This window comes from Mobula hypostoma, chromosome 10, assembly GCF_963921235.1.
Source record: "Mobula hypostoma chromosome 10, sMobHyp1.1, whole genome shotgun sequence".
In the NCBI taxonomy this organism is placed as follows: Eukaryota; Metazoa; Chordata; class Chondrichthyes; order Myliobatiformes; family Myliobatidae; genus Mobula; species Mobula hypostoma.
The window spans coordinates 118,398,057-118,410,872 of NC_086106.1; the positions used below are offsets into that span (position 1 = coordinate 118,398,057).

The 12,816-nt window shown below is 44.0% G+C and overlaps 1 protein-coding gene across 3 annotated transcripts in view; it reads left to right on the forward strand.

Annotated features, from left to right (window-relative positions):
- Positions 1 to 12,816, forward strand: part of LOC134353147 (mastermind-like protein 2) — a 490,104-nt gene that overhangs the window by 343,907 nt on the left and 133,381 nt on the right. Inside the window, exon 1 of one of the 3 annotated variants that reach the window (XM_063061105.1) lies at positions 2,090 to 2,337. The exons of the other annotated variants lie outside the window; for them this stretch is intronic. Coding sequence (XP_062917175.1) covers positions 2,284 to 2,337 — 54 coding nt within the window. The 5' untranslated portion in view covers positions 2,090 to 2,283. Of the gene's footprint in view, positions 1 to 2,089; positions 2,338 to 12,816 lie in introns of those variants that run through there. 3 annotated transcript variants of the gene reach the window in all.

Consider the following 12,816-nt stretch of genomic DNA (forward strand, 5'->3'; position numbering starts at 1 on the left):
AGTTCGCAGATGATACGACTGTCAGTGGAGAGACAAGTAATGTTGCAGAGACAGGGAGTCTGCAGAAGCATTTGGCCAGGTTGGGAGTGTGGGCAGAGAACTGGTACTTGGAATGCAACATCAGAAAGTGTGGGTTATGCAAATTTAGTAGGAAGAGTAAAAGTGTACACTATTTTATAAATGAGGGAAGAATTCAGGAATTGGAGGTGCAAAGGGACTTGGGAGTCCGGGTTCATGATTTTCTTATGGTCAACTTGCAGGTTGTAGTAAGGAAGGCAAGTGCAATGTTAACATTCATATCAGGAAGACTAGGGTATAAAATCAAGAATGTCCTGCAACACACACAGAGTGCTGGAGGAACTCAGCAAAGCAGGCAACATCCATGGAGGGGAACAAATAGTTGACATTTCAGTCCAAGACCCTTCATTAGGGCTGGAAATGAAGGGGACAGAAGACAGAATAAAAAGCTGGGGGAGGGAGAGGAGTACAAGGTGGCAGGCGATATCTACCCCCCCCCCCGCCGTAGTGAGACCAGGTGGATGGGGAAGGGGATGAAGGGGAGTGCGCGAGGGAGGGGGATGAAGATGAAGTGAACAGCTCGGAGGTAATAGGTGGGAGAGGTAGAGGGCTGACTAATAAGGTGTCTGATAGGAGAGGACGGTGACCATGCAGGAAAGGAAGAGGGCACCAAAGGGAGGTGATGGACAGCCGAGTAGAAGGGAAAGGGTGAGGAGGGGAACTGCCGTGGGGAATGGAAAGAGAGAGAAGGGGAAGGGTGAGAAATTACTGGAAGTTAAAGAAATCCATGTCTATGCCAAATATTGCCTAACTTGCCGAGTTCCTCCAGCACTTTGTGTATTGCGCAATATTTCCAACAGGTGCAGAATCTCTTGTGTTTAAGAATGTACTGCTTTAGCTTTACAGGTATAACGTCAGATGCATTTGGAAGTTGCTGCCCTGTATCTCAGGAAGGAGAGAGCCCAGAGTAGGTTCACAAGAATGAAAGGCTGAAACGTAAGGAGCATTTGGTGTCTCCGAGGCTGTATTCGACAGAGTTCAGAAGGATTGGGGGGGGGGCGGGGGGCAGAATCTCAGTGGAACCTACTGTATATAGAAAGGCCTGAACAGAGCGTACGTGGAGAGGATATTTCCATCTATAAAACAACCTAGAATATGAGGACACAGCCTCAGAATAAAGCGACGCCCCTCTAAAACTGGGTAGAGGTGAATCTGATGACCTTCTGTATATACTTAAGCCAGAGACTGATAAGGTTCTTGATTTTTTTTAAGAGGGTGAAGAGTTACGGAGAGAAGTTAGGGAAAATTCAGCCGTGATTGAATGGTGAAGCAAACTCGATGAGCCGAATGGCCTGGTTCTGCTCCTAGATCTCATGGTCCTTAACCAGGGGAGAAAACACCCTCCTCACATTTACCTCTTTTCTATCAAAATAAACCTTATTTATAATAAGAATAATTTACAAGTATAAACATTTTCATTCTTGCATTCATATTCATTGCTTTCAGTAGGGTTCTACTAAATTCATTTAAAACCATGTGGACTGTTGCCACTCCTGTGACCCCCTCGGGTGATGCACCAGCACAATATTTCTTCATCCAGCCGGTGTCGCATTTACCGTTTAAGAATAAGGTCACCGGGAGGGTGAGAGTCTCCCTCAGTCAAACAATGTGAACTGCTTCAAGGGTCATCGCACCGTTATCGCTTGCAAAAGACTGCTGTACGTAAACACATTTCATACGAATACATTTGAGAAGTATTTCACCGGCTGAGAAATGCTTCGGGGGGTGTTGAGGTCATGCGGAGCGAAAAATGGAACCAAGTCTGGTTCTAATCGCTTCGCCTACTCCTTAGGCGAAGAAGTTTCTCTTGGATAGCGAGGAGCGGATTCACTGGCGACTTTCGCGTCCTCCCCAACCTCCCGCCTCCCGTCACGGGGCGAACTACGATGACCAGAATGCCTTTTAGAGCGCGGCTTGCGCAAGTCGCTGGCGTACTTTGTGCTCCCTCCCTCCCACCCTTCCTTGACGCTGTGTTGGAGCTGCCCTATCCATACCGGTCTGGGAGAGCAGCCCCGCCCGCTGCCCGGGAAGCCGTAGGCTGATGCTAATGTACTTGGCAACATTCAAGAGAGACACAGAATTATCAGCGGCTGCATAACACGCCGTGGGATGAACTTGTGTGAGATTTAGAGGGGAAGTCGGCGGCCGTTATATCGCGTTACTTTTTATCCAAAGTGGATTTTAAACCTGAGCGATCTTTGCACGATGTTACTTGTGTCTCAGCGAGTCGAGGCACCTCGTATGGAACAGCACATCTCGGTACGTAAAATCACAACTTGTTTTTTTAAAAAATAGAAATCTTTCGCGCAGTCTTCCTGGCTGTAAGGTCGAACCGAGGACCGAGGGAGGCACAGGTTAGCTGATCTTAGTTGAGAACCTCACGTTGGGGAGAGAAAGAAAGAACCCGAGGTTGGGCAACGTTGTCGGACTGCGGATCCCCCGAATTAATTCGGGATAAGGAAGTTTGTACCCCTGCAAATCATTTACGGTGTTTAAATTTAAACGTAAATCAGTGAAATCTCAGCCGGTTAGCCATCTCCCCTCTCCCCGGGGGGCTCCAGCTGACATTTGCTAAATATTGCGAAAGATGTGTGTGTATGTATGTATGTATGTATGTATATATATATATATATATGTGTGTGTGTGTGTGTGTATGTATATATATATATATATATATATATACACACACACACACATATATATATATATATTTCCTGTTTTTTTTTGTCTATTGTGATCCATCTCGGGCGCCTGGCATCTTTTAGTTATCTGTGTAATTAATACTCAGTAAGCAGTTTCCGATTCACGAGTGAAGCGAGAGACGGAGAAGGAGTCTGATTTATCCGGGATTAGTATTGACTGCACAGGGATTAAAGAGGATTTTTTATTTTCTGAACTAGTAATAAACTGCTCTCTCAACATTTTTTTCGCGGTTCTACCTCTCTCCTCCACCCCCACCCCCTCCCAGTGTAGCCGTTATTTGTCAAGTACTGGTTCTTAGATGTGTATTTGTCAAAGATCTTTTCGACTGTAGACGACTTTGGGAAAGACGGTCGCGGGATTCCTGGTGCGTGTAACAAGCCCCTCTTTGTCTCTTGTTATCAGTGGGGTATCATTCAGAGGCGGGGAGTTACCTGCGAGAACCGCCCATGAAAAAGATTTAAATGTCTTTTTTAAATTAAAAAAAATTAAGCCTTTTAGTTAATTTTAAATTTCCTGACACACACGCACACGAGCGCGAGGGATTTTTTTTGTTGTTGACAAACTGAGCGGCGCTTTATTTTTTTGTTCTGGATTGCGCGTAATTTAGAAAGCATTTTGTTCATGTTCACGTAATCTCTGGCTGTAAAGTTGGTTAACACTGAGGCGTTTGATCGTTTCCATGGGATCATTAGCCAAGGTGAGGACGGGATTAACTTCAGTTTGATATCTCCAGTGTAGTTAATTTCTAGACGAGAAAATAATAATGTTGCAGATGTTTTAGTAATCTCCAGAGTCTGTTTACCGCCGTGTTTCATTAGGGCTTAATTGCAATATTTGGCATTGATTTTCCTTCACAAACCGGGCGAAGAGGAGAACAGGTCCATGTTATATCTTCGGGAACTTGTGCATTTGGGGAGTGGTTGTAGAAGAAAATCACCCCCTCGTTGCATTAAAAACAGGTTAAGATTTGAAAGCGGTCGGTGGTGAGCTAATGGTGTCAGTGCAGAGCGAGTTTATGGTGGTTAAGTTTGTAAATGGACCGAAGGCTGGTGGAAGGGGAGCCGCGGAAGGCGAGTCACCGAATCAAGTTGGAAAACTGATCACTTTTACTTATCCATTCAACCATGTGACGGCAGCTTTCCTCTTTCAAGAGGCGATGTCTTGGAGCGTACGTCACATTTACTACCGAGCGCCCGTCGCCCTCAGCAAACCACGCGGAGCCCAACTCGAACCCTGAATGGGAAATTTAAAGTGCAATAACAAAAGAAAAAAAATGTGAGGCAGTGTTTGAAAAAAAAAACACGCGCCTTCCTTCTCGACGTTGGCTGCTGATGTGTTTTGAGGCACAGGCTTGGACTGAGAGCTTGTGGTTACCGCTTTGATGTTCGTAGCCATTGAAGTCCGCTTTAAAAACATAATTTGTAACATGGTTTATTGTTTTAAAGCAAACTCACTGCCTGCAATGTACTCTGCGTGTTTGTGTGTGCTGGAGGTTGAAAACTGAGCTATAATTGACTAGAACACGAGGACACTGAAGACTCAAAACATTCGCTCTAATCGTTTGTTTATTGTGCATCAGATTCTATTGTATTCTTTTCAAAAGTAGACAAATCTTTTCATTTGACCCGTGCTCGAAATCGATGGAGAGATTTCGAAGCTGCAGGCAGGTTAAACAGTGCAAGGAAAGGAGAAAGAAAAACAAAAAAAAAAGGTGCTTTATATTTTTATTTAAGAGGAAAGGGGTCGGCCGTTTTTTTCTCTCTCTCCCGCCCTTCTCTCTCTATCTGTCTCTCTCTCTCTCTGTCTCTCTCTCTCTCTCTCTCTCTCTCTCTCTCTCTCTCTCTCTCTCTCTCTCTCTCTTTCTCTTTTCCTCCCGCCCTCTCCTCTCTACCTCAATCCCGTCCCCGCTATTTGTCTCCCCCTCCCACCCCCTCTCTTTCTTTCCCTCACGCCCCCTCCTCTGCCTGGCATGAACTGAAGGGAAATTGCTGACCTGATAACTGCAGCAAGGGAGGCCATCCGTGATGAGGAGACAAGATGACTTTGAACCTGGCGATCAGCTGGTTTCTGCCAGTTTACCCAAAAAAAAGGCATCGGGAGACCCTGGAAAGGTGGCGGCGGGCCGGGGAGCGAAGAAGAACCTGGGGTTTGATGGGACCCCTGGCTCAGGGGGAGTGCGTGGGAAGCAGTCGTGTACTGAACACACAACTCCAATTTAGGAAGCATGACTTCTTCTTTCATGAAAAAAAATGTAATGTTTTCCTGCTGACGTGCATGGCGATTGCAGGGCTGTGTGGGTTGCAAAAACGTCATCGATCCAAATGCATTAGGCGGAAGTATATTTCCACTGTTGCTTAGTTATCATCAACAAATAGACAGCAGTGTCAATATTTCCTCTTGTTTGTCTGCCTTCTTGCGTTTGCCGGATTACAATTGTTTTTCGCTCCCGCTGGCCTCTGGTGCGAGAGGTCATTGGCTAGTTTATTTTAACAACACAAATTCAACGATGTCTTTAGCCGATCCTATCCCCCTTTCACCGATCAGTGCTGACGGCAACGAGCCTAAGTTTTGAGAAGTTTCGCAAACAAGCTTGCTGGAGAAATAGGCTTCCCTGTCGCATAGACAGTGTGTGGGATGTGCGCTGTCTGTGGAGTTGAAGGAACGACTCGCTGAAAGGCTCGGCAGGAGAATGGGGTTGAGAGGGATAGTAAATCAGCTCTGATAGAATGGCGGAACAGACTGGATGGGCCGAATGGCCTGATTCTGTTCCTATATCTTGTGGGCCAAGCGCCTGCCTGAAAAAAAAGTGTTCCAATGCTTTGTTTTCCTTTCTCTTCTGGTGTTGGCTCCAGTTTCCCCAAAGATCTACCCATTTTGACTCCCGGGGTACCAGCAAAGTACAGGGTGCTACTTGCAAGTGCATCATACAATCGATTATTTTCCGTAGCCGTTCTTGCTATACCGTAATTGAGACTTGTTCTGGCTCTTAAAATATTTTCCAATGGAAAGAATCCCATGATATAGTCATGTCTCATGAAAATGAGTTGAGCGAGTTAGGGCTTTTCTCTTTGGAGTGAAGGAGGATAAGAGATGACTTAATAGAAATATACAAGCTGATAAGATGCAAATATACAGTGAATATCCGGAGACTTTTTCCCATGGCAGAAACCAGAGTAGGTAAACGTCAGCAGAACATTGTGGGCCGAAGGGTCTGTACTATATTGTTCTATGTTCTGTGCCATGATGCAGCTTGGGACAATATTCCATACTGAAGGTGCTATATAGATGTAAGTAGTTCTGTTGTCTAGGGATACTAGAGGCATCCAGCAGCCCAATCTTTACCAGGTATTTACACATTGTACAGCCATAGACACATCACTGACATTGCTGAAGTTGGACCCTGGGGCACCTTGGTCAATCGGCAGAGGCCGTCGGCTCAAAATGTTGACTCTGTATTCCTCTCCATAGATGCTGCCTGACTTGTTGAGTTCCTCCAGCATTTTGTGTGTGATCATCATCATTATGTGCCATGTGGTAAGACGTGGATGAGCATGGTCTTTCATAACCATGATGGTTCTTGGCAAATTTTTCTACAGAAGTGGTTTGTCATTGCCTTCCGAGCAGTGTCTTTACAAGACGGGTGACCCAAGCCATTAACAATACTCTTCAGAGATTGTCTGGGAATGAGAGGGATAATAAATCAGCCATGGTGAAATGGTGGAGCAGACTCGATGGCTGAGTGGCCTAATCTGCTCCTATGTCTTATAATCTACATTGTAAAGACAGCCTATATCAGAGAAGATGCAGTTCACTAAATTTTTCACTGCGGTGTACACTATCTATTTAATATGGTGCTGTTGGCAAAAACATTCCAGCTTCATTCCAATGAAGTAAGAGTTTAATCTAATCTAATTTAACCGCCCAAACTGCACCCTGTGGTGATCCAATCTTGACGAGGTGCTAAACCTGAGCTTGATGTGAGGAGCTGAATAGCAATACTTAAAGGACAGGGCTCTGAAGTTCCCCTGCTTTGGTTAACCAATATCAAATCATCTGGATGATGCAAGTCCTCTGCAGTTTATTACATTGCTGTTGGAAGGAGCTTGCTGTAGGCAATTTTAGCCACTGCATTTCCCACATTATCTGTAAGTGCACTGAAGTACAGGAGGAAAATATTTGCTGTACTTCCAAAGTTCTTTATCAGTGTCAAAACTTGTGCTTATAAATCAGCATAAAAAGAACGGAATTTGTAGAGCACCTTTCACAGCTTTTGGATATCCTGAGGCTGTGAAAGGCACTATATTAATGTAGTTCCTTTGATATGCATTTTTAGGCACAATTTTTTAAAAATCTACAAAACTTGATTTGGACTCTGGAACGAACCTCGCTGCAACTGCTGCTGTAGGCTCTGGCTTGAGGACCATGTGAGAGACACAGATAATCCGTCCACCCCTCAGCACTTCCTCATTATCACTTTGTGATTTACATGACGGCTTGGTTGTCTGGAGGACGACGTGAGTTAGGATGAGAAGAAATGCCCGAAAGCAGCCCGTGCAAGCACAGCTGTGACTTGTGGCTGTTTGTGTATTGGGTCCTGAGTCCTGGCTACCTAGCACATGTTTTCCTCCTGTACCCCCATTAAAATAAAGTCTACATCAGGTGGAGCTGCCTCGCTGGCAAGTCGTCACTTGAGATTGAATTCAATATGATGAACGGAGTTAGAGCAACACGCGCAAAATGCTGGAGGAACTCGGTAGGTCAGGCAGCATCTATGGAAAGGAAGAAACAGTTGATGTTACAGGCCGGGACTCTTCATCAGGACTGGAAAGGAAGGGGGAGGAAGCCAGAATAAGGTGGGAGGAAAAGAGAAGGAGTACAGGCTGGCAGGTGACGGGTGAAACCAGGTGAGGGAGAAGGTGGGCGTTTGGGGAAGGGGAGATGAAGTAGGAAGCTGGGAGGTGATAGGTGGAAGAGGTAGAGGGCTGAAAAAGGAGGAATCTGATAGAATGGTGGATCGTGGGAGAAAGGGAAGGAGAAGTGGCAACAAAGGGAAGTGATACATAGGTGAAGAGAAGGGGTAAGCGAGAGCCAGAATGGGGAGTGGGAAAAGAGTGGAAAAAATGGGGAGGGGTGGAGAAATTACCAGCAGTAAATTGATGATCGTGCCATCAGGTTGTTGGCTATCCAAACTGCAAGTGGCCGTAGAGGAGGCCATGGACCGACATATTGGAAGGGGAATGGGAAGTTGAATTAAAATTGAAATGAATGTAACTGATTTCACATGTAGCATGTGAAATTGGATGTGTATCACAAAGTTCAAGTTATTTTGTATATGCCAAATCAGATTAGGGAATTTGGCCCTGCAATTGTAGAGATGTTTACAGGTCTACAAAAGTCATTTCGATTGTAGGTTGAATCGGAGCGTTCTTCCAGAGTTTCTGATGTCTGTTGGCATGTTCAGCTTCTGAACTTCAACGTTCAAGGTAGATTTATTATCAAAATATGTATAGGTCACCATATACTACCCCGAGATTTATTTTCTTGCAGACTTTCACAGTAGCACAAAGAAATACAAAAAAAAAGAAAACCTACACACAAAAACAGATAAACAACCAAAGTGCAAAAGAAGAGAATGTGCAAATGCATACATACATTGTGCTGAGAACATGAGTTGTAGAATCCTTGAAAGTGAGTCCATAGGTTGTGAAATTAGTTTGTTGTCCAAATGAGTGAAGTTATCCATGTTGATTCAGGAGCCTGATGGCTGAAGGGTAATAACTGTTCCTGACCCTGCTGGTGTGGGACCTAAGGCTCCAAGACTGATTATCAAATATAGTGAAACATGTGTAAAGGAAAATTGGTCAGGAAATTATTTCAGGGTGGCAATGGAGCAAAACTGATTCAATTGTAACCCTTTGAAGAATAAAGCTTGGTTTGTCTAGTGCTTTTCCTTAATGTTATGGTTACAAAAGAGGGGAGAGTAATAGGTTAATTGGTTGAGAATTTACTGCAAAATTCTTTTCAATTTGTCTTTCTCATTAAAAGTGAGCCAAGACATTGCCAATCTGTGGTGGTTCTGCACTAGAATTATACTAATTTTTAGTTAAACTTTTAGCCCTCCATACTTCTCGCGTCGATGGTGTGCCACAGTAGTGCAGTGGTTAGCGTGGTGCTGTTACAGCTTAGGGTGTTGGAGTTCAGAGTTCAAATCCAACACCATCTGTAAAGACTCAGTTCTCCCAGAGAACCACATGGGTTTCCACCAGGTGCTCCAGTTTCCTCCCACAGTCCAAAAAACGTACCTGTTAATTGATTAATGGATCATTGGAAATTGTCCTGTGATTAGGCTAGGGTTAAACAAGCCGGTTGCTGGGTGATGCAGCTCATTGGGCTGGAAGAGCCTGTTCTGCACTGTATCTCTGAATGTATAAATATAAAATAGCCATTAATAGATCCCCCAGGGAATTCAGAGCAATTTTACCAAAGAAACCCTATTCTAAACATCATTCTGCAGACGTACATTTAGGGTTAGTTAGTTGTGGGCATGCTATGTTGGTGCCAGAAGCGTGGCGGCACTTGTGGTCTGCTCCCAACACGATCCTCTCTGATTTGATTTGACGCAAATAACGCCTTTCACTTGTATCTTTTGATGTGTGTGTACATGTGATGAAATAAAGCTAATCTAGGCAATATTTATAGTGTGCAGCTAACTACACCAAGGAGTGACTGTGGTGAATAACATAGGTGTATTTCAGGGAAAGCTGATAAACTGATGGAAGTACAGGTTGGCGAGGAAAGTTAAAGTGGATTGTGAGATGAAGAGGGTTTGTTGGAAGCTATTAAGAAGAATGTTTTCTGTGCTGCATGTTCAATGCTAGCAACAATAAGCACAGGTAATACTGAGCAAGTCATCGAGCAGTACAGCACAGAAACAGGCCCTTCAGTCCATCTAGTCCATGCCAGAGTCAGCAACTGCTCTGTGGCGAGAAACAGCCATTTAGGTCAATGACCTTCCATTGCAGTGTAAAATGCTGACCTCCATTAGAGGTCAGAGGTTAAGGGTGAAAGGTGAATTATTGAAGGGGAATATATGAATCTTGACATACTGAGCATTATCAACGATTTCTGGTTTTTATTTCTACTTCACAACATCTACATTACTTTGGCCTAGGGATGCCAGCAAGAGCGCTTGCCCGCTAAGCCTGAATCCTTGTCACCTGTTCCTGGACAGTTCGACACAAACCATTCAATTCATTTTCTCTTCAAATATGTGCACAGAGCCAGACCGTGCTTTGCATCCTCCTGAATGTTTCCAGCTTACACTGATAAATATACCCCAGAATGTTGGCAAATCAGTCATTGTGTAGTGACAGGAATTTGTCGAAATATACCATAGGAAACAGGTAGTCAGCTTGTTTTGTTTAACCAATACCATTTAAGTTAAACAGTGATTCTTTACCTTTAAATTATGTTTGAGCATACTTACAAGATAGCCTGGTGTCAGTAGAAAGAGATAGGTGTTTCCAGGGACAGATACAATGCGGGGAGCACGTGTAGACAAAGCCATATGTCACTTTGCTGGAAAGATAAATGATCCAAGAAGAGGGATTGGTTTCTGTGGATCACCATAATAAACCGGCTCCCGTCACTGAAGAGTAACCTTGGCAGCGTCGCTGATATGCGGGTGCTTTTCCTGTGAGGCTGCAGAATGACAACCTAATATTTTGCCGGGGACGGAGCAGACCTCACTTGACGCTTCTGACTCCAAGTGCCAGCTTTGAATCCATCAAGACCGACAAATGTGCAGGCTGGTTTTGCTTGCATATCCTAAAATTTAACTTGCAAACCAGCAGCCGCGAGAATCTCTGACCCAACCTTTCACTAGAATCGTAGCACAGAAACTCATAGTCCAACAGGTCAGGTGGAGCTAGCAGTCTGTGTTCAAAGTGTACTCACAACCGCACATGCATTAAAAAAGCCATCGTGATAGTTAATTTACCCCTACAGCCAGAAACAGGCCCTTCAGCCCATCTAGTCCATGCTGAACTATTATTCTGTCTTGTCCAATTGACCTGCATGTGAACCATGCTCCCTTCCATCCATGTACCTATCCAAATTTCTCTTAAATATTGGAAACTACTACTTTTTTTTGCTATTTAAGTGATTAATCTACTTTTATCATTTAGGGTTAAATCAGTACTGACATTGCATCCCAAGGAGGTGAATTTGCTTTGGGAAAAGCTGCTGAAAATCTTCTCCTGATATATTAGCTGCCGTTTGGCGAGCATTCTCCTGACAGATGTGAACGTACTCTGCAAAATTCAACCGCCCTCTTTCTTTTCAGACCCTTTTCAAACTTGTATTTCTTTTCACGAGAACCAAGCTACATTCGAGATCCAACCCACAGCCCAACAGGTCAGGTGGTGCCAGTCAGCAGCCTGCGTTCAAATTGTCCTCCCAAGTGCGCATGCGTGAAAGAGTGAGTGATTTATTACTTTGTTTTCATCGTTAGTTTGCCCCTAAATTTTGTCAGTTCAAGCAGAAACGAGAAATTTAAAGCTTACTTCTCTTCTGGAAAAAAAGGGAGGTTGAATAATTTCTGGCGATTGTGTGCGATTTTCTCATTTATATATGCATCCCTACTAGATACATTTCTAGGTCAAATAATGTTACTATACTTATCTTGAACCTATTACTGTTAGCGTATCTCTATTAACAGCCTGCTAATTGAATTACAGCCATACGCAAGCTGTGTGTTCAGAGCACTAGTTTTTCTTGAAGTTAATTAGTTGAGAATGACTCTTCGAACTGCCCGCTGATTAAATAACAGAAGATGTCACAATGGAGAGATGCACTGTGTGCCAAGGGTTAAGAACGACTCGCCTTTGTCCTAGATGGAACCACGTTAGACTCCCTTATCTTTAACATGCTTCTGCTATTCTTAAAGTACAAATTCTTAAATATTGAGAGAGAGACTGTAGATTTCCAGCATCAGGCAAATGCAGCTCAACACTTCAGATGTTCTTAGATCACAAGCTAGAAAATTTCTAACTGAGAAGTTAGGGAGATCCTAAGTTAGAGTCCTGATGAAGCTAAGGGTTCAAAACATTGACTCTTTATTCCAGGGGTGCCCAACCTGAAGTCCATGGACCCTTCTGTCAATGGTAGGGGTCCGTGGCATAGAAAAGGTTGGGAACACCTGCTTTCTTCCTTTATACAGATGCCGCCTAACCTGCTGAGTTCCTCCAGCATTTTGTGTGCATTACTTAGAGCATTTCTGCTTCTCAGCTGCAGAAGTCTTTGACCATAAGGCTGTAAGACATGGACAATTAGGTCATTCGGCCCATTAAGTCTGTTCCGCCATTCCATCATGATGGAATGATCCATCATGGCTAATTTATTATCCCTCTCAATCCCCAGTCTCCTGCCTTCTCCCTGTAACCTATGATGCCCTGACTAACCACGAACCTATCAGCCTCCGCTTTAAGTATACCCAGTGGCTTGGCCTCTACGGCTGCCTGTGGCAATGAATTCCACAGATTCACCCAGTGATATTCGACAAGTTTTCCAGAATGTAACAATTTTCATTAAAGATTATTTGTCACATATACATCAAAACATGAAATGTGTCTTTCTGTGTCAGCAACAAACGCTGTCTGAGGATGTGCTGGAGACAGCCCACAAATGTTGCCACACTTCCGGTGGTAAAATAGCACGACCACAATCACTAACATTAATGCATATATATGTCTTTGGAATATGAGAGGAAATTGGAGCACCCAGAGGAAACTCACATGATCACGGAGAAAGCGTACAAACTCCTTACAGACAGTGGTGGGAATAAAAGCCTGGTTGGTGATTGTTGGCGCTGTAAGATGTCTGTGCTAACCGTGCTGTCCTTACTGAATTCTCCTTCATTAAGTTGAAGCAATCTTAAAATTCGCCCTTAATTTGAGGTCCAGTTACTATCTGGATCATGTTGACTGTGGGTGGCCAAGTATGGACTTCGTTTGGCTTTCAAATTCATTTGCATTG